The sequence below is a fragment of the Indicator indicator genome, chromosome 21 (assembly GCF_027791375.1).
Source record: "Indicator indicator isolate 239-I01 chromosome 21, UM_Iind_1.1, whole genome shotgun sequence".
NCBI classification, from domain to species: Eukaryota; Metazoa; Chordata; class Aves; order Piciformes; family Indicatoridae; genus Indicator; species Indicator indicator.
The window spans coordinates 10,151,009-10,173,413 of record NC_072030.1 but is presented as its reverse complement, the minus strand read 5'-3'; the positions used below and the strand labels follow the sequence as shown (position 1 = coordinate 10,173,413).

The following is a 22,405-nucleotide window of genomic DNA, read 5'->3' as shown; positions in this document are numbered from 1 at the left end:
AATAATCCCTCGATTTTACTCTATGAGGCTGATAGCAAACCAGAACCACTGTCAGGTTAGGAATTGCGCAAGCCTCAACCAGCCTAAATAAATCATGCTGCAAATGAATAAAAACACAGTGTTTATTTTCTTGGTTTTTCTAAAAGGAAGAAACTTGAGCTGGCTTTGCTTAGCTGTCAGACTTGCAAGTATACTCAAGAATTTTACATTTTCTTCTTCAGACTAAGCGAAAACACAGAATCTCGTCGATGAATGTGGTACCTGGGAAACATTCCCAGCAGTGCAGAAGGCCATGCACGGCAAGCTAACCATTCCTGTTCTGCACTGAAGAGCCTTCACAGAAATGGAAGCATCACCTAAGCAGACTGCAACTGCTGCAAAAGCAGACTGATGATATGTAGGTGACCAGCTTATCAAGAACTTGGGCAGAGGCTGTCTGCTACAAGCTCTTCAGAGTAATCTACTCTGATCATGTAACCAATGTAGTGCAAAACCAAGCTGACAATACTACAGTTCAAGAGCAGTATCAATGATACAATGGCAGAAAGTAATCTGCTGCTTACCCATACAAAGTAAAATGTTTTGAGATGCTTCTGTTAGGATAAAGTTAACAGGGTAAGGATATAAAATGCTTTGTTCTCAGCCCTAGTGAAAAATGTTGAGGAAAAAAACATCAAATTACATGTTATGAAATAGCAAACCTTGTGAAAGACTGGTTCTCAATAACCAGTTTGTGTTTTAATTACAAATTCATTTTAATAGTCACAGGAGAGTTACGAGTTTTATACCTACTCAACATCAGAAACTGGAGACGCTTGCAATGAATATAAACAACCAGATGTATTTACAGACTTTATTAAAAACCATACATACATTAGGAAAGGATGTACTGTACCTACTCGCTGCAGCTTGCATGTCAAAGAACTGAGATCCCCTCAGGTTTAGCAGTCTTAGTGCAGAATGGATTACAAGTAGTTTACTGACCAGAATTCAAACCCAGTGGAAGTTTTGTATTGTGAACCAAGTACCTTATTATCAAGTTACTTTGTTGTTTATCTTTCTTTGAAAATTAATTAGGAAAAAAAATTAAACCCAAGCCCATGACTCTGGCACATGAAAGCAGCCTCCATGTGTACAACCTCTCCCACATAGCCGAGTTCATTCACCCCCGCAGTATCCAGGCATCAGTGTAGCTCTCACAAACACCCCATGAAGTCAGTGGTTCTGCTGAGACAGTCAGCTGCACATAATCAGCTATTCATTTTTGCACCAAGCATAACTCAATTCATACTAAAGAAAAAAAAAAGCACCTGTTATTCTCAGGAATATACAAATATTTACCACAGTTTTCCTTGCTCATTACAAAATCAGTTACAAAAGCTTACAGCACATTATGTACAAGTTCTTTCAGAGGAGCCATCATTGGCACACTAACAGCGTCAGTTGTCACCTAAAGCTGCTATCAGCTTGCTCCACTCTCCTCCCACATCCAACTCTGAATCACTGCAGCTGTCTCAGGTGCAGCATCATACATAGTCTTTGGGTTGGTTATTTCAGCAGAAAGCAGTTAGTTCTTCTTGTGAAGGAACTTCATTTTGTTTCCTAAAGAGAGCACACCATCAGTCTCTATTATCTGCTGAAAGCCAAAGGCAATCAAAAGTTACACAGCAAATGGGTCTGATTTGTATTGTCACTGCTGTAGAGTGCCAGCAGGGACAGCTAGCTAACAGAATACTGAGGTCAGCTGCCTCCCTCTTCTCTTTGGTTCCCTTGCCCCCAAATGAAAGTGTTGACCGGGATCATAATTAAATCTGGGTTTGTCAGCTTCAAGTGTGCTCTCGCTGTTTTCATATTTTCTGTCACACTGAAACTATCTAATTTCACCTCAGATAAGGCTTTTTTAAATTAAAAAAACAATCAAAAATACATGTAAATAATTTCTCACCAAGGCCTCTCAGAAACTTGTTTACTCCGCTTTGTTCTGTGTCTGGAAGCTCCTCCAAGTACTGTTCAACCCTCTGCTCAAAGAGCCCTGTGAAGAGAGGAGACAAGGGCGCTGGGCCGGGCTGGGCTGAAACTTCTGCCCCAACACCTTTGCACAGTCTCAACCTTGTACTTTTGCAGCCCCGTGTCTCTAACACTAAAATCCCCTACCGCAAGAGACTGTTCCGTTTCACATGGCATTAAGGCAGGTACGCGAGCCCCCGACGGTACGTGAGGGTAACTGATTCGGGGATGGAAAGCGAAGGGGTGCATATGGCCTGCACTCCCCGCAGCATCCCTGAGTGCAGGGCCGTCCTCGCCTAGGCCTGCTGCGCGTTCCGCCCTCCCATCAGCCACGCTACCTGCTGCATCGCCTCAGGCTACGGGACGTGCCGGCACTGGGCTCGCCGCTCAACTGCTGCAGCCCGGAAACCGGCCTGCCGCCACTGCTGCCCAGCACGGCCGGGACACCCCCAGCCTCGCTTCCAGCTCTCGCCAGGCGCGGTCACGGCCGCCACCCTATCACGGCCCTACGGCACCGGTCACCCACTGGGCCCCGGGGCGGGCTGAGCTAGACCGGTCCTGCAGGGGGAGCCGCCGGTCCTGAAGGGGGCGCTGTGGCGGCGGCCCCGGGCCCTGGCGGCGGCGCGGAGCGTGGCCGCTCTGGGATTGATTCTCCTGCCTAGGTTTTGTTCGGCGAGTCCCGGCAGCAATCGCTGAGCAGGTTCCCATCGGGGATGGGCAGCACCCTTCCCATCGTGTCGAGTGTTTCGAAGCGCTCAGAGGTGAATGTTGTGGGTAAATCCTTTGTGTGCCCACCACCACAGCCCAGCTGAAGCACACACAAAGTGGACAAAGTGTTGGGTAGATCTGTCAGTGACGGCAAATTTTCTTGCCCCTGACAGTAGAGAGCCCCAGCACGGGACCTGTGCCAGCAGGAGTAACCACCACACTCTGGGACACAAACCCACCCTTACCTTTTGCCCTGCATTTCCTCAGCTCTCTGTCTTGGATGAAGCCAGCAAACATTTGGGATTCCATGAAAACTTCCAAGAAGCGACGGATACTCTTGGAGGCCACTGATTTACGGAAAGCCTCCCTTTGGAAGGCACGCTCTCCTTTTTCATTCTGGGTTAGGAACAAGGAATAATGGCCAACTGTCTCCACAAAGAATCGGATGAAAACCTCAGACACTAATCCGTTCAGGGTGTTACATTCTGCAAAACAAGGCAGCAATAAGACACCAAAATCAGCTGCTGCCAGAGCTGTCAGCATTGTCATCCACATGGGGGACAGGTACTGTCATCTGGCAAGTTAACAATGCCACGCTATGACTGAAAGCAGTTGTACTAGCTCCCTGCAGGCTAGAATATACACTCAAAAGGGTCACAGCTTTATAATCAGGAGTACCAGTCTACATAACTGGTGTTTCATATCCAAGAGTCAAAGAGAAATACAAGCCTTCAGGAAAGAGCTCAGATATTAAAAAATTTGTGGGTGTTTTATCAAAATCATATCTCATATTTTAACTCTTGAGTAAATTTTCTTGAGAGGCTTCTGAATACTCAGAAATAAAAGCTTTTTTTCTGGGGATAATAAGCCTTTAACAAGAAGAGATCAAAAAGGGTATGTTGTAGAATTTGGGGGTTTGTAATTCCTGAAATATTAAAACAGCTTTACACGTGTAACACTAGAAATAAATTTCAAAAACTGAATAGGGGCCTGTTTCATACCATTTAACCACAGACATTTACATTCACCCAGGGCTGTTTGCATAATTGCTGGAGAGAAACCTGAACCTTCAGAGGAAAGACAGTCCCTGTTGCACTGAAACTATTTTCCAGAGGTACCTGCTTCTCTCCCCTGAATACACCAAGAACAGCTCCAAACTCAGACACACCCCAAAGCACATCTAGTTATCTGGATTTAATCAGGGCCAAGTTAATTGCAAACTTGTGCATAAAGATGTAGAGGTACTCATGGGAGTGCATGTCATTTACAAAGAAATTAAAACAGATTGCTGACAATGGGTTACTGTGGGTTGATGGTATCAGTCCCTTTCCCTCTGTGTTCAGAAACTATCTTTGATGGTGCAAAAAGTATTTGAGTACTAAAGTTCCATCTTTATTTCTCATGGATGGAAAGTCAAAATACTGCCTACATGTGTGTTTATGCAAGTCCCCATTGCCAAATGAACTTACCATCATCTGAATCACTATCTGAATCCTGATTTATCAGTTCATTCTTTCTCTCTAGCGCCTGCTCCAGAGCAGCTTGCAATTTTCTAGGTAATAGTGTGTCTTCATCATCCATCTGACAGAGGAAAAAAAATATTTAGGTCACAGTAATCTATGCAGCAACTACAGCAAATACTTCTGCAAAGTTTAAAATTCAGAAGTATTTCATATCTGCTATGAAAAACCTATGTGCAATTGTCATATATTTCTAAGCAAAATTTGTCATGTTTAATGAGATTAAAGTTAAGAACGATAATCCAAAGAGCATGGTAAACATACAGAAACTTGGAATCAGCTCTTTCCATGACAGAGTCCAAATAGCTGTTTTTCACTACATACACACCGTGCCAAGCCTAGCTACATGTACACACAGCGGTTCTAGTTGGTTTTAGGCAGCTTCTTTGGTTCTGTACAATTGTTTTCACTGATGTTCTAGCATATCTTGTTTTCTGGGTTTCCCTTTGTTCTCTTTTCATGTTATTTAATGCTTGTTCAGCAAAAGCAACTAGACAAGAATTTTAGCTCTGGAACCACTATTTCTCACCAGCTGTTTCTTCTGGGGAATAATACAAGATAATTTACTCATCTAACCTGCAGATTGTTAGCATTTTTAAAAACATTTAGTGCCACATTACTATCAGATGGTGAGCCTTCATCTCCCTATTTACAAGGCTTCTGCTTTTCCTACCACATTAAATTGATCTTCACCTTTCCTCTCTCACTCAGCAACTTTCCACTGCAATTTTTGTCCTCTTCACCTCCAAAAGTGAGAGTTTTCTTGCTAGCAAGACTATTATTTTTGGATGATATCTTTGTGCTGTGAATACAGTTCTTGATTTGACAGTCACAGCCTGGATCCCTTTTGCAGATGAAATAGAAAACAAGCACTTTTTTAAACTCGTCTCTTTCCCACTGCATAATAATTCCTGCCTGGTAACATTTTGAGCTGTACTTTACCTGTCGGATGAATCGATCAGATCCCAGGTTAACCATCAAAGCCTAAAGAAAAGCAAATACTATAGTGAAATATATCAGAAGTGACAGAAGACATTCATTTGTGGTCTGCCTTTTAATAGCAAAAGATCATCTGAATGATCCCAAGCCTCAACATGAATCAAATTCCTACTTGTGAAACAAGAAATTGTGTGATTTATAGAACAAGAAGGATTTTTTTCTTTAGAGTTCAGCATCTAAATTATCCTAGTTAGATACAACAGATAAATGGTTAGGCAGGCCTTGTTTTCTTAAGCCCAAGGAAGTTGTTGCCAATCATTTTTGTTAAGGTACAGATGAAAAATTTCAGAGGGGATTAATGACATCAGTATCATCTGAAGCAGCAGGGCTTCCAAAGGGCAAGGGTGTGAAATATTCATGATGATGAAGCAGCAAAGCTAACAGACAGAGCTCTTGTGAGGAAGCAATGCTGAGGAAGTGTGAGGAAAGCAGAGCAGAGATTCACATGGGCCAGAGGCACAGGGAGCCTTGAAAGTGAGCACAAGAAAAGAGAACTTTATTAAAAAATTACTTGAGTATTTTGGTGGTATTTTCCTGGAAGAGCTGATTAAATATGACTCTCATTTGATTTCCAATATGATACTAACAAAGTCTTAGAAAAACAGAAAAAAAAAGGCAGCAGCCTTAAAGATTTTATTTTCTGTGCTGGTTATGGCTTCACACACAACTTCCATTACCATTAGTATTTGTCTTAGCAGATGGCACTTCATGTCTTTCTCTTCTTGTTCCAGGCACAACAAAATCAGAACAAATCAGCATATTTACATCATATGTATTTATTGACCAGGTTAACACCCACACACCCACTTCTCTCTGTCAAGGTGCCAGGTATGGGAAGAGGGATGGGATAAAGAGAAAATTAAACCTACTACAGTGGTTTTACCAAGAGGCAGTCACCCGTGAGAATTAGGCAAAAAAAAAAAAAAAAAAAGATGCACATTCAAAATTAAAGATGTGAGAATTTATGTGTGAACACAGGCCCTCTCCAGGGTGAGGGCAGCTTTTCTTTAGGCAAAGAATTCTGATGCCAACTCCTACCTCCTCTACAGGCAGCTCCTTCAGTTTAGGCAGAGAGCTGGAGAGCAGTCCCACCAGGAAGGGGGTTGGGCAGCACACAATGTCAATCATGGATGAGGGCAGAACAGGAATGAAGGTATGCTGCCAGGAGAAGGGATACAGCAGGGCTACTACGGCATGTGAGCAGCTTGAGAGAGTGCTGGAGAGAGAGGAACAACCACGTTAGCCAAGGTTCTTTTTTTTCCAGAACAACCACCACCTGTTGATAAAATTAGCACATTAAAATGCAAGTCCTCGAGGGGCTGCCCATCTATCACTTCTAATTTCAGGCAGCTTGGGTCCCTTTTCAGTCCCTTCCACTCTGTATTATACTGTGTGGTTTCTCCTCCCATGCTTGCCTCTAGGTAACTTGAAAATAAAGGTAAAAAGCTACAATCAATTTGTTTCATTATAGCAGTGAGGAGACCCTTTGATCTAGAAGACCAGGTTTAATGTTCCAAATAGTACTCAATAACAGACACTTTGGATGATGCTTAAAATCCAAAAGCAACTGCAGTTCTTTGCTGTTTTAAACATGTCAGTAGTAGAACTGCATAATACCAATGTTCTTATGTCAAGCACTAATGCACAAAATGAACAAATCCAAAAGAAAACCTCCTCAGACATTAACAACAACAACAAAAAAACCCACAAAAAACCCTAATAATACTTACTCCAAAGGAAGTCTAGTAAAAGCAAGACATTTTAAAAAGTTTGTATATTTTTGCAACAAGAGCAAATTTTAATTGGGCTGTTGACCAGCTGTAGTGATAAAAGGTATTAACCCTTCTCAGTAGAGTACTCTGAAATACACATTGGTATTCCCTAAGCATTAAGGCTTGATATCATTCATAGAAAATGTCTTACATTCATTGTCCTTCCCTTGCTGAATCTGATTCCCTTTTACAGTCACATGGTCTCCAAATGTTAAAAATAAAGGAGCATCATTACCAAGTTAGTTTTAGCATCAAGAGAACAAAGGCAGGCCCTCCGCTTCAGAGCTTTGATTTTGGACTGTTACAACATCTGCTTTTTGCAGGGATGACAGAAATTTGGATTTTCACCCAGCCTAGCATGACTGAGGTGATTTTTACAGTGCAAGGTTCTGCTGTGCTTAATGTAGCCACAAAGAACTATAACTAACTAACCACTTCAGAGGTGTTACTGCTTAAGTACTGGCTAAAATGCTAGTTTCTTCTACTGCAACACTCGGTGGAGGCTTTAGGTGGCATCAGACCTCCACTAGAACAACCCTCTAGCATTTTTAGTTGATTATTCTAAGGCCAGGAGAGGTTTCACCTATTTGTTCCCATCAGTGATTAACCTTTGAAGCTTGCTGAATGGGAAAAGTGAGAAGTAGAGGACAAAGAAATAAAAGGTTGGTGAAGAGCAGATGTTATCTTTTACTGCAGATAATCTGTTGAGAGTTGGTTTTACTTGACATTTCCTTTGAGATCTATCAGTCACAGCATGTTTTTGTAGCATATGTTGGCTGACGTGTAAAATTATGTACTTCTCTAATAGTTTGGGGTTTCTTTTTATATCAGGCAGCAGTGCTGTCATTGTCTCTTATTTTGGTCTTGAGTGCCTATCATAATAAGCATGGTAGAGACTCCCAGCACTTTCTCAAGCTGACATTAATAACTCTCTGGCATTTTCAGCTACTACAAATGCAGTCATCTTTGCTGAGAGACTAAAAAAAGGGCCACATTAAGCTAAAAGCAGGAAAACAAACATTCTTCTGATATTCAGTTAGTACTCTTTTCCTTTCGATAGAATGCCCTTTTATAAGTTGTTTTACATGCAGTGTTGTGACGTAAATCAGCCCCTGCATCCTCTCCTGTGTGCTATTCCCACGCTGGGGGAGGCTTCGGGCTCCAGCCCAGGACACTGGTTTCTCTTCCAGAGTTTTTCTGGGAGCTGGCTGGGGCAAGGCAGCAGCTGAGCTGAGCCTGCTCTGCTCCACCAGCATCCTGTGGGTCACACTGTTGCCCCCATCCATACCTTGGCCTGGGCATTTTGAGGCTCTGCACAAGTTTTCCAAAATTCAGCCTCAGAAAATCTTTCCCTATGAGACGTCCCAGGCTGACCCCCATGAAACACTTGCTCTGATCTTTGGGTCCCCAGAATTGCCTGCTGCCCTCCCTTCCAGGCACTGCTCATGCAGAGGACAGGCAGAGTCCCACAGGCTGTTACCAGCCACTGTTTGTTCAAAGTGCCTGTGTCTCTTTGGGTAGCTGGAAAGATTCATATTTAGAAAGGATACACATCTTTCACTTCAGTGTGAGGTTTTTGCATTCCATAAGGTAAAATTCAGAGGTGACAGATGTAAGGGAATCCCAGTTAAATTCTCTAAAATACAGCTCAGATCCTTTTAAAATGGTATCATTCATGAGAGGTGTGTTGGGTAAATTTGAAAAGCAAGCCGTACCCTGACAGATCAAGTCTGCTCCAGTTTTTCCTTTCAAGACGTGCAACCCATGCATTGTCCCACTGTTCTTGTTTGTATGAAATGAGAAGTAAGGTCAGAAGATTTATTTTCTTTCAGGTGTGTGAAGCACACAAAGTAAAGCAACAGAGTAGTCAAAGAAATTAGATTTCCAAAATATTTTCACTTTCAATGGTCTAGGGCAGTTTTGGTGATGCAGAGAGCTGGTTTCTAGAGTGGGCTTTTTCATTTGGTCTGTGTGGTTTTAACAGGAATGCTGCTTAATGTTCTAGCTGTCATTCTACTGAAAAACACTTCTTATATTACCCATATGCAGGTAATTTTGTATATAGGCACAAGAAACCAAACCATTGCATGAGTCACACACTAACGAGGAGCATAAACCATCACTTAGTTCAGAGGGGAAGTGCTGCTGGAGTCATGCACAAGTTGGAGGCACACTGTGATGGGCCCTGGGCCCTGGCCACCCCCGTACGGCCTGGGGCCAGCACCACACTGGTGTCTGCCTCCCTCCAACACATGGGCAGTGCCACTGCCCCATGCCCACAGCACTGATGCCAAGCTCTCATCCTGCCCCAGAGACGTGGACTACTCTGCTGGCCTGCAGTGCTCTGGCTGCTGAGGTAGCCTTCTGCCTATAGCCAGCAGCACATCCCTGCTCTGTCAGTTACAGGCTGTCCTGCACATACATGTCACTGTACACACAGAGTGAAGCCTGCTAACAGTACCTGACTGTGAAAAGGTGACTGTGTTTGCAAGTTTTGTGGGATAAGAGAATTTTCTTACATCTAGGTATGTAGGGCTATTATCTAGCCATACTACACAGCCTACACCACTGAACTCACCCTGTTAGCCTGTACTCATCCCAGTTGTTTGCTGCAGCAAAATTAGTGAACAGGTGCTAGAAAAATACCCAGTTTCAACTGATTGCAAAACACAAGCAATCCACACCACTTCTCCTTCCAGCTTTTTTTCCCCCATGGTTATGATCTTGTTTAAAATTATTTGCAATTTACTGAGGTTTTGGTTCTTCTTATGCCTTATATTCACTAGGCTGAATAAAAACCCCAACTTCGGTGTTTGATCTGAAACATGTGAAAAAGAAACACGAACTGAGGGCAAAGAGGCTAGGATGCAAAGCTAAGAGACGAGACAGTCACTGCTTGGACTCAATGACACAAGCACCAAGGAAACCAATGGCTATGGATAAACTAATGGAGAGATGGATAAAACTCTCACACACATCTGAAAAGACAAGTTTCCTCCACAACTGTTTTATTTACCTGTATGCAAGAGACTGAATGTTATGATCAAACCAAAGATCAGCTTATTGCTATTCGAACCAAAATAATTCCAATGCAGCAATTTTATCTGGACACTGGTAGAAAAAAAAAGTATTTCTGAGGATTACAGAGCAGCAGGAATTATAACCAGTTCATACCTGGCTTTGCCAATTAAAACAAAACATGAGGGGACAGGCAAAATACTGGTTTGGGCATTAATTCAGCAAAGCATTTCAGCACGACTTCATTATTTGATTATTAATTTCAGCACACTTTCAAAGTATTTCATTATGGTGAAATACTCTGCTGAAATGAAGCCTCAAAGACCTTTTCTTTTTCATGAAGAGTCTGCAAGTATGACCACAAGACATGATAGCCCCTTTTGATCTGTGAGTACCCTGCCTGCTCTCTGAATGGCTGTAAAGTCAATCTCTCCTCAGCAAGGCATGTTTCAGCTTCTGAAATTTGAATAATTTTTTACTTTTCTAGAAGCCCTTCAGGGCTAAAGCAAAGTACAGAGAATCCTTCAAACCTTTTTAAGGTCATTTGGAAGTATAGACTGTAATTTTTTAAGCTACTAAGTAATCTTAATTTATTTTTACAATATTATTAATATATTTATTACATTTATATATACAGTAATGTGGTTTCAAATTAAATAATTAGATTTCAACCTCCTGGATTGAGAACTGCCTGTGGCAGAATCCTTCTGTAAAGGACTCATCTCCATGCAGGGGTAGACAGGGAGGATGACTCCCTTGCCACTGCCAAGGCACCTCTCCTGAGCTGACCTTTGGGTAAGTCTGTGAAAATCTGTGTAGCTGCAGGAAGTTTAGGAAGAAGTGGCTGCATGTGCAACTTGAAAGAAGTTCTGAACATTCTAAATTCCCTTTAGGTAAATATGACCTTTCTCTAGAATAAGCAATGAGATGTTTAACATCAAAATACTGGGTACACATTACATGGAAATTTGAGTGAGTTTAGAATGTAAAAGCCAGAGTAATGTTTTGCATTGTGATTTATTTTTTTTAAAGCAAACAATTAAGTATGAGGTAAACTAAGAGTCATGACACGAGGTCGTTAGTAGCTGTCCTACAGTATGCAGCTAATACTCTATCTCCAAGCAATACCTGACAGCCTATTCAGGAAATATGGACAGACCTCTATGTGCATATTTTAGGCTACTTTTTCTCTTGATGTCAGGGGAGACCTGCCCATAGAACACTCTGCTCCTACTATCTAAATAAACCAGGGAATTCCCTAGTGTAAATGTGATCGTGGCTGAGAGCAACACATACAATTCATGGGAGGATCATCATGAGCCTCATGCATTTGGGCCAACTCAAATGCAGCAGCCAGTTCTAAACGTTTCATAACTTAATCATTACACACACACTACAACAAATGCTGCTACAGATGACCTCTACAACTGGGTAAAGAGCTCTCTAGAGCACAAATGAGAAATCTCCCCCATTTATTATGGACTGTAACATGTATTGCCCAGTCTTAGCAGTGAGCTAATGACTTGCTCTTAATCCAGAAGTGGGTGAAAATCCCTCACTCTGTATAGAAACTTAACAAAGGAAAAATATTATTCAAGAGGTGAACATGTCCTAGGGTGGACAACAGATGTAGCAGACCAGGAACACTGCACCACCCTTATCAGCCTCCAGAGCCAGGCCTCCCTGACATGACAAGCAGCAGCCTGACACAGAAGTGAGAACCTGACTGTGCTTTGGCAGGGGTGAAAGGCTGAGCAAGTCACAGCAGCTGTCCTAATGTGAATACTGACACGTTTGCTGCAAATGACCTCTGTGATATCTCCACAGAGTGCAAATAAGGCCTCAGCGATACCACTAGCAGGGAGAGGGGGGCAGAGACTGAGGGGGAAATGCATATTTTCCACATCACATCAGCCCAATTATCAGTTATTGTCTTTTGCAGAATCTTTCAAACTATGCTTACAACTCAAAGAGCATAACTACTTAACCCTTAAACCCCTCAATGGTGTTCCTTTTCCCCCATGAAAACAAGCCAAACCCAAACCTTGTTTTCCAAGAAATGAGTCATACTTCAGGTTTTATCTGGCACTTTCTATAGTGCAGTCTGAGAAAAACCAAACTTGTAAAATTCTCATAAAAGAATTGCAATATGGCTTCACCTGTCTGCTGACAGCAGTGCTGCAGTTCCTTATCAGTGGGGCATCAATGACGCAGTTATTTTGGGACACAGTCCAGTGAGTGCTGAAGGTGAGTTTCAGAGAGCTCAGGCACCAGTTCCTCTGTGCTATTGATGGCTCCAGACAGGAGACTTTTTTTCTGATAAACACAGTGGTTACAACCCAGTTTCTGTACTTGTCAAAGTAATTCAGATTTTCAGTGTTCTATAACTCATTAGGGGATGTTATCAAAGAAGTAGTAAATGCAGAGGCTATTTTGAATATACAGAAGATATTTTTCTGTTTGTTTTTCATCCAAATATTGCAAGACAAAATTTATCCAATTTCCAAAAGATATCATAACTTTACACAAATGATTTTACTTCATTAAGAGCTGCATTTTCAGAATCTAGCTCCTCCCTTCCTGCAATACCTGAGTGACAGACAGTCTGAGGTCCCACAGATAACCTGCAAACCACAACCCTGGCTCGTGGCACACATCAATGTTGCATCACATGGAGCTGGGAGATGCAGACCAGAGAATGCATTGTCAGATCTCTCTCTTGGAGAACAACTTTGAAGTACTTAATTTTAAAAAAAGCTGAGTTGATTAAAGAAGAATGTGGTTTTAACAGAGACATTAATTTTTACTTCTGTAATATTTGTGTGTAAGAGGTACAGGAAAGCCCCTGGAGAAAGAGACATGCAAAGTGCTATTCAGAACAAGGATTTGGCTTTTCAAGGGACCAGCATTCAACTGTACTTTCCAGAAAGCTCAAGCAAATGGGATTTTTGGCAAAAAGTCATTGCTTGGACACATCAGCCACCTGCCCAAGCTTTGTTAGGTGGTTAAAAAAAAAAAAAATAAGTGAAAGGTTATCCTTAGTGCCCACAGAGTAATCCAGTCAGTCCTGCAGGACAGTCTCTTAGCACAAATCCATAACAAAAGTGGTTCTGGCCCAGGTGCTCCACAGGAATGTTAATGACTTGTTCTTTCCACACTGGGACCTTTGGTCCCACCAGTCCTTGTTAATGTTCAGACTGGTGGTTTCAGATTTGCAGGCAATCATTGCACCATTAACAACATGACAGCTGTAAAGTAGGATGAAGAATTTTTCTAGGTAGTAACAAAGGAGGAAAAAAGCCAATCCCTACCCCTAATCCTTCTCATTCAAAAGCCGAAGAGAGGGAACTGTCTAAATCCTGTTGTGGAGAGCTAGAGGCAAGTTGAGGAAATGTTGCAACTTACTGCCAATAAGTGTGCCAATGGGCAATCCAGAAGAGAATTACTGAACAACATAGTCGTCATCTTATCCCTTTCCCTTCCATGGGAAAGGGAAAAGGAGAGAGAATTCTGTTGGAAGAATCATAAGTGGAAAACTTAGATTTTCCTGCTGTAGAGCCTTGGTCAAAGCCTCAAGTGACACGAATAAATGCCACTGGAAAGGAGGGCAGGAGGAAAGAAGGAAAAGAAAAAGTCATACAAAGCTCTACCCTTTTGTGGTATGACATACTAAAAATGCCATTGAGGGTTATTGCAGATTAAAAACGTCATTATTAGATTGTTTTTCTCTGAGACTGCAGAATCTTAAACAAGCTGTGTCTTCTGCCTGACATTTTTCTACTATCTATGTTAGCATAGTCATCAGACAATCTAAGTCCCAAAGAAGTGTAACCTAGGTGTTACAAAATGTGAGTATCTCTTGAGAGGGGGGAAGAAAGTACAAAACTTCTCTCAAAAATCTTCAGAGACAGCTCTGCTAGTTACCTTAAACCACTAATTTCACATCACATCGAACAATTCTAGTGTTTGGGCTGTAAGACAAGGCACTCAGCATCTTGCAGCACTGGGCTGCATGCAAGTGTTCTACTCAAAGATTATGAGCTATGTTAGGCTGGAAAGAAAGAAGCACAATATCAAGAAATAGCAGCTACATCAGGCCAAATACCTAAATGTTATAGAAGGTTTAAGGGCTTTTTTCACTATGTATGTTTCTACTTAGTGGTACCTCATAGTGCAGTTGGATTGAGAAAAAGTCTCAACAAAAGTGCTGGGAGGCAACAGAGATTCAGGCTCCAGAGGATGCTGCTTCTATGAAAGATGAATGGAGCTGCAAGCTGTTCTCCCATAGGTAAAGCAGGGGTGGTCTGAGGTTCGAAATCCCTCCTCAACAGGAGCTGATCTGGCTCTCACTGAAGGAATGGAAGCTCTGGTTACTTACATGAGAAATGGATGTTTTTGCTGTAGACTAAATTCTGTTTGTTAGGCTTGGTTACATACTGGATAATTATACAAGGACTCATTCCTTCCTCTGTAGAAATTGATGGAAGAAATTCTCCAGCTTATGTTCAGCAGGTCAGACCATACAAGTATAAGAATCCTGACAGTATCAAGAAAGCATTGCAAGATCTTTGGATGAAAAAATACCAGAAGAAATATCAGCCATTCATACTTCCCTTGAGTGTAGATGTAAGATCTGGGAGCTGTTACACATCCCACAGGTAGAGTAGCTTGCAGCTCTAAACTTTTCCTGCTTTGATGAGCCTCTATTAACTATAAAAAAGCTTTCCCTGAGACAAACTGGACTTGCAGCTTAGTACAGGGCTTTGCCAGATGTGTCCAAGAGTAGACATAGTTGTGTCTCCTGCAGCCTGTGCTCAGGAACTGTACAGACCAGTTACAGACTGGTAGGAGTAAATTCTCCCTCACAAGCTGGTTTCTGGCATGTGTTTGTTGTCAAATTTCTCTCACCATTTTTTGTGTAGAGGTTTCTGTGACAGAGAAAAGTAAAGGAAATCTTTATCAGTGGCCAAAGTTCAGTGTGTTTACTAAGTAGACATTCTCTCTTTGTTCTAACACACATGTTTTTATCTTTTAAGCTGCAGGCTGGCAGATTTTCCAGGCATTACAATAGGTCAGACTATTGAAAAGGAGCATTCCCAAGCAGCAGGTGATCCTATTTAGGCCTATCTTTGCCCTGATTATAAGAATTATATTCTACTTTTGTTAATAAAAAAATCATAAGGAATAATAATAAGGAAATAGGGAATGAGCTTTCCCTTTAGTAATCTGCTCAAGAGTTTAGCTACTCTTGGCCTTTCCACTTGACCTTGCTACAAGGCAGAGGAACAATAGTTTACTCTTACTGCTAAAACACTGCCACTTATCTCCTATTTAAATTTACATGTTTTACCTTGAGCTACTAGATCATGATTTTGTCTGCTAGATTAAAGGATCCATAATACTGTTCTTCTGGGTAGGCACTGAAGCTGCCTTTCAACTGCTAACTGTACTGCTTTCTAGCGTGGCCTCGAGTCCCTGAACAAGAGATTCGAATGTGAGGACAAGCGTCAGCTCTCCCCAAACATCCCAGGCATAACACGGACAGCCCTAAACTGTCTCTGCTCCTGAGATTAGGGAAATGCCATTGTTGGTTCTGAAAGCCTTTGCCCTTGAACACAAGTACACTCTGCTCCCCTTTTGCTCTACAAAGTTAACAGAGACGTGCCTGTGGGATGACTTCCCCCAGTATTTACATATTTATGCTTCTGTCTTGCATTAGTCAGTGTTCTGTCTGGAGCCCAGAACCTTCGGCCAGGTCCGGGATCCGCCTGGACTTTCTGCAGTTGCACCGGAAGACAAGATTCCTTCTGGCAATCTAAAATACTTTGGGGAGGGTTAGGGATGTGTGCTGGCAGAAGGGCAGAAAAACAATGAGGGAAAAAACTCTCCTTGGGTAGACAAACTCATCTGTGGTCCTCCCTAAGGGAGGAAGACACTTAAATGCAAGAACTTTAGCTGCACTGCAGTTCATGGTCATCTAACATTGCTTCACCCTATTGCCGGAGATCTCCCTTGCACACAGGTAAAAATTTGTGGGTTTATTCACAAATTTACACTATCTCATGAGGTCCTGTGAATTCAGCTGGCTCATACCTAAGGATGGTGCACAATAGACACCTTTCAGTAGCAATGCCAGCCTGAAGTCTACCCATCGCAATGCTCCTGCCCAACTCCAGCCTAAACACCCTGCTCAGCCCCTCTCCCAGGACAGGACCTTCATTTCAGGGTACATTTCCAAGATCACCTATATGGTTTAGGAGCATAAAACGCATTGCTATCAACTGAGAGATTTTTTCCCTTGAGGCTCATCTGCTGATTCATCAAAAGTAGCTGAAATATGTCATATAAAACCAAAATTCACAACAAACAAAAGCTGCTGTGTTTTTACAAGAGCGGGGACTCTGCAAAAGCATTTCATAGCCTCTAAAAGCTTCAGAAAGGCCACTGAAAGGAATATTCTAGGAGTTAAGACCCACAGCAAAAGACAAGACTCATCCAAACACTCCAGTTGGTGTTGGTCTTGACCCACATGTGAAACATAAGCAAAATATGCTGAGAGTCCTTCACAATACAGTGGATTAAAGCAAGAGTGGGTTTTACTTATGAAAAATGGGGTTATAACAAAGGGACACTGAGATGCCCAAGGTCTTCCTTCCCTCCCCTCCAAAGACTATTCTCACACACAGATGCATCAGCTCCTCAGCAAAAATATCCACCAATTTGTTTCCCTAGCATAAAACTAAAATAAGCAGATAAATATTTTTCTTCCAATGCTTGTTTTCTATTTATTTTCTGTTGCTACCTTTGTGCCTGCAGCAATGCCAATGTTCCCTGAGCCCCTGAAGCCACTCAGTTTGCATCTGCTGCCTAGCCTTTCAAACCCCAGAGGACTGCACTAGAGCAGCTGGCAGTCATGGGACTGTTTCAGAGTTGAGGTGAACAGGAAAATTGGTGGGAACATAAATAGAGGCTCTCAGATGAGATGTGGATTGGAACTGGGATGGGACATAGCATCTTTCTTGTGCTTTCAGTAGATGTTTAAGGAATTGGAGCTTTAGGTTACATCTTTATAAATTTCTTTGTTGTCTTCTTGACCCCTAATGAAAAAGCAAAAAAATGAAAGGTCACTGCTTACCTTCAAAAATTAATTTGAATCTGCCAAATAGAATCAGGGATTTGTTCACCAAATTTCAAGCAGAAAAAAGTATATAAGCAACTTACAGGCCTAGCCACATACCTACCCAAGGGAGCTTCACAGTCCTGTCACTCAAGACTTTACTACTGTTTCCTCACTGCTGGTAGCATCACTTTCTGTCTTGAAAAATGGCAACTCTTCTGCTCAAAGATCAAAGACTATAAATTTTCACATTCTAGATACTGTAAGAACCGTAAGAACCAATAGCAATTTATTGAATGAATCTCACTTCACTAGGCATGACTTACCCAAACTTATATAACGTGTGAAATTGTTTATTGCTTGGAGACCTATAAAACAGGCAGCCACAAAAGCCCATCAGACTTCATTGTTTGAAGCCTAAACCTCAACATCCTTTATTTCTAAGCTAGTTTTTGGGTACATGCAGAAATCAAACCCTTGTAATATCTTTTTAATTTCCTGCTCTCGTTCTTTGGGCCCACAGACTGGACCTGTAAGATATTTCACTTCTTTTCTTTTTCCCACATGACTGGTAAACTTCAGTTTCAGCCATGATGCCCATAAACAAAATCTGTGTCAGACAAGGCAAAGGGTCCAAGACAGAGAGTTATTAGCTCAAAGTCAGAGTGTTTCATTTTAGACTTCATCCCCATTTAAACCATGAAAGCCTCAGTAAGTATTGAATTTAAATCCACTATCAATTTCTGCAGGCCTTTGTCAAAGGACTCATTAGTTTCTGTTTTACAGTACCTCCTAGAACTCCATGCTGAGAGGGGCCACACGGTACCAAGTAGAGCTGTGTGCACACACACAGAGCAAGAAGCCATTCCATCCTGGAGCACTCAGGATCCCAGACAGATCAGGCAAAACATAAGAATGAGGAGCTACTTTTCCAGCATGTGTCATGCAGCAGGTTGGAGGGTTCAGAAGGAAAGCTCAGGATTCACAAGCCTTAATCCAGGGCCTTACCTACCACAATGGATTTTGTCACACTCTTTTTAAACAAAACAAATTATGTGTATATAATAGAGAGTACATAGAGATATAAAAAGTGTATGACTGTAAGCCTTTATATAAGAAGGGTCTGTCCCTTCTTACACAGAGCAACCACAAAACTCCATAAGCCCCTTGGATCCACCTGAATCCTCTCCCTTCTGAAAGCACATGCTGGTGGCCTCCAACCCAATGGGTCACTCTCGTCACAGCAACATGAGCTGTTGCAGGAGAGTGCAGTGCCTGAATACGTGTTTACCAAAAGGGATCTTCATACTTTCTTGTTCTTGCTGGTTCTGGTGCCCTATTTCTGTGTGCCAAAAGGGAGAGCAGTAGGGCTTTGCCTGTAGGCAGGATGCTGCCATCCTCTGCTCTGAGGCCTCTAGGACTAGGCAGCTACCAGGAGAAAGGGAATTGCACAGGCAGGTCTGAACTCTTAGCTTCTAGTCAGGCTTGCAATGTGTGTAAAACCCTGGTTGCCTGATAATGAGACCTCAGCATTGATAACTTAGCTATTTTCCAAGCTAAGCTCTCTTGAGTGTGTCAAAGTGGGCTTAACATTGCTTCTTTTCTCCAAGCAGTGCTCAGAAACGTAATGTGCCATTGTCTAGGCCAGCTGTCCCAGAGGAAAGCCCCAGGGAATGGCTGTTTCCTGTCCCAGCCCTCATAACTGAGGATAACTCCTGCAGCAAGCCATCCCTGGAGTTCTGTGCCTGAAGTCCATGGATCAGGGTACTTTGCCAAACCACAAAGGAGTAACTGGGAACTCTGAGGGAGAGCAAGAGCTGGTGGCAGCATGGCACAGCCCTCATTTTCTCTGTACCATTTCTGTGATTTTTCACTCAGATCACTGTGCCATTTGAAGGAACACAGCCCTGTGTCATTTTGAGTCACAGTCAGACTTGTGGGTGCCACTAATTCTGCAAAATGAATGGTAAAATAGGAACAGACAGGGCAAGGCCATCAAGCATGCTGTAGGAACAGAGTCAGAAGGAACAGACCAACTGTGTTTTCATGCTGCCCCATACTCATACTGTAACTCATATGCCTACTAAAGTACTGCAGAAGCCCTGGTCTAGCTACACAGGCATTTATGGAAAATTAAGTCATCCCAAATGATCATTCAAAGTAAGAGTTACTGACAGGGAAAGGATGAAAAAAAAAAAAGTTCCTGTTGTTCTGGACAACAAAAAAAGACAGCTAAGGAAGTGACTTTATAACCTGCAAAGGGTCTGCAGCTTTAAGAAATTCTCCCCTAAAGGTTGTAAAGCTTTTACTATGCAAAGTATTTTTGCTATTATATACACTGGCGGCCACTAAGGGCAGCTATTATTTCTGGCAGTAATTCAAAGAAGGTTGGGGCTGATAAAGTGTTTAACAGAGTTTGTTTGGGTAGATCCATCTGTATTTTTAACCACCCATACAGCCTTTTGTGTCCATTTAAAAGACACTGGATGTTCCCAAGTCTAATAAATTACAGTCTTGATCTGCCATCTTTTATTACTTATCATGCTACAGCTAAGAATGTGTTCTTTACAACGTCCACCCTTTTCTATATAGATTACACAGACCTCTGAAAAAAGGTGTGGTACTTTGCTGTGGGGCAGGGCTGCAGCCTACACAGAGCTCCCATTTCCTTGGTAAAGTTCATATGGACTTGTGATCTGTTGCTCTTACTCCTTACACCTTGGGATAAGTTCATGCCTCAGACAAGCCAAAGAGGGGAGATTGCAATGGAAGGGCAGGGGAGCAAGAGGCATGTTAAAAGGATGTAGCAAGGAGCCCAAGGTGGAGCTTTGGAAAGGAAACAATTTCAGGTCATATGAGCATAAGGAAAAATGTCCTAATTAGTTGGGATGGACCATAATAGCACTCTTGAGACTGCCACTGGATGGGTTTGGTAGCACAGGATTTGAAACCTAGGCCCCTTATAAACTCTCTGCATCGCATGGAGTAAACCAGGTGAACTCTCAGCACCCCAGTTCCCTGCCTGGCTTCACTGCATGGCCACAAGTTGAAACACCTCTGTGGCAAGCTCTGCTATTGTTTATGAGTACCCTGTCCAAAACCTGAAATTAAATATTGGTAGGACTATCTTGCTTCAATACACTGTGCAAACATTTGCTGACTATGAAACAGGTGGAGCATTGGTATTGCCATTTTACAGACAGGAAAGTAAGAGCAAGAGGCTTGTGTCTAATGACCACCAGCAAATGTGTGTCACACCTGAGGCAAATCACTTCCACTGATGGAACAATTATTTAAATGTCACAGTGAGAAGATCCTCAAATCTGATAACCAATCTGGACATATCATACAGTCGTTTGTATGCAGCGACAGAACTGCCCCGAGCGTGTGCTTCATGTCCTCTTGCCCCTTACCTGAGCTTATCTGCTACAAAAATCACACGCCGCTCCAGCAGGAGAGAAGCAAAGATCCTGATGATCTGACGAACGCTCAGGCACTTGAAAAGGCATTCAAAGTCCACGTGTTCCAGGCGCGAGTCCATGGGCCGCCGCAGCTCAATGACCTGAACGGAGCCAACAAACATCAGTCAGCATCACTGGTCAGGGCTGACAGCACCAGGGGCACCTGGTACCCCATTCCTGGCCCTCTAGCACCACTCCATGCTTTCCTGTTGAGGGGACAAATACAAAGATCCCCATCCTCTTCTGCAAACTGAGGCTGGAGGCATAGGACTCCAGAGAAATGGGGCATGATACAATTTGCTATCGAATCATTCTTCTTCCCAGAATAGAGTGGAGTGCATTAAATCTGTTTTTTCCTAGGGAAGCATAACTCTGCCTTCTAAACACCTTGTCAGAGGTGTAAAGCTTGGCTGAGTCAAGCATATGAAGCAGGTAACTGGAAGCAGTGGAGCCAGAAGCTTACCAGATGAAAACAGTCATAAAGACAAAGCAAATTTGGTTATAAACTTGGCTAGCAATTCAAATTCACATCTAGATAGGAGTCAGGGACTGAACTTCAAGGCAAAGCAAAATTTAAACCAAATGTATTTCATTTTCACTCCTCTGTGTGATGCATAATTCACTAGATAATACTGAAAACCGTTTTGTTTTTCATAAAGATATGTACATATATATATACTTAACTGGGGAGTCAGGACAAGGTCTTAGATGGTGACTTGTGACATCCCTTTAAAGTCTAATTTTCATACTTCATCCATGACCTCAGGCCCTCTCCTTCCTTTTCTCAAATGCCTTTTGCTTGATTCCTTATTATATCTTCCTTTTACTCTGCAATTGACATGCTCAGATGTGGAACTTGAAGGCAGAGGACAGAAAAAAGAAGAGGGAAAAATAACATGAAGAAGAGAGTAACAGAGGGAGAAAAATATGAAGTGCAAGAGAGCAAATGATGAACTGCTGAGGAATTTGAGGAAATAGAAGGGAATAGGGAAAAGCTGGCCAAATTGAAGCTGTGTTGAAATCTCTGAAGACATAGTAACAGGAACATATATACATATCCTCCTTTCCATATGTCCAAAAATCACCATCACTTTATTGTTTTAGACCACTTTTACGTTTTCATGACCATGACACCACATTCCATGAGCATACTGTATTGGTTTCAAACTGGGGTAGCCCTTTACAAAGTTCCTCACAAACACACTGTTTTAAGGATGTTGTCAAGACCACAGGATACTGGAAACAAAACTAGTTCATAGCAGTTTAGTTGTAATATTGTTTGTGACCAGTAACACAAGACTGTAAAAAGAAAGTCACTGTTAGAACAGTATTTGTGTACAAAATTGATTTCTTTTAAGCCTGAAAGCTTAAAAGAAATGTTCTGGTGCCAGAGTATTAGGCACCCATTGCTTGGGTGTTGCCTCCAACAGCAGTTTGTGGAACGATGGCATACCATGAATACCTCCTCATGAAACACTGCCTGCCTACCTCTCTCTCATATTCAGGAAGGTGCCCACTTCCATTCCTTACCACTGGGATTGCAAGCTCAGATCGTGTTCATGTGCCAAATCCTGAGAAGCTGGTTTTATTGCAAAACTTCCAGCACAAAAACCTTGCTGCGGGGTAGGACGCAATGCAAGTTATAGCAACTTTTATAAATGCCATGGATGTTTTCTTTTGCCTGGCAAAGCCTTCTACTTCAATCTGCTCATCAAAAAGAAATATACTGTCTACATCCCAATTAATCACCATCTTTGTTTAGGCCAGTGGAGCCACAATGGAAGGACAAGATTCTGTTCCTAA

General features: G+C 42.2%; 1 protein-coding gene across 3 annotated transcripts in view; it reads right to left on the bottom strand.

The window, feature by feature from the left end:
* Positions 1 to 900: 900 nt before the first annotated feature.
* The window catches only part of DENND2B (DENN domain containing 2B), a 56,104-nt gene continuing 34,599 nt past the window's right edge, over positions 901 to 22,405 (bottom strand). For all 3 annotated transcript variants that reach the window (XM_054390559.1, XM_054390560.1, XM_054390561.1), the window contains 7 exons: positions 20,555 to 20,703; positions 6,273 to 6,450; positions 5,178 to 5,219; positions 4,185 to 4,296; positions 2,961 to 3,200; positions 1,946 to 2,032; positions 901 to 1,602 (listed from right to left, as the gene is read on the bottom strand). In XM_054390559.1, coding sequence (XP_054246534.1) covers positions 1,568 to 1,602; positions 1,946 to 2,032; positions 2,961 to 3,200; positions 4,185 to 4,296; positions 5,178 to 5,219; positions 6,273 to 6,450; positions 20,555 to 20,703 — 843 coding nt within the window. In that variant the 3' untranslated portion in view covers positions 901 to 1,567. The remainder of the gene's footprint in view (positions 1,603 to 1,945; positions 2,033 to 2,960; positions 3,201 to 4,184; positions 4,297 to 5,177; positions 5,220 to 6,272; positions 6,451 to 20,554; positions 20,704 to 22,405) is intronic.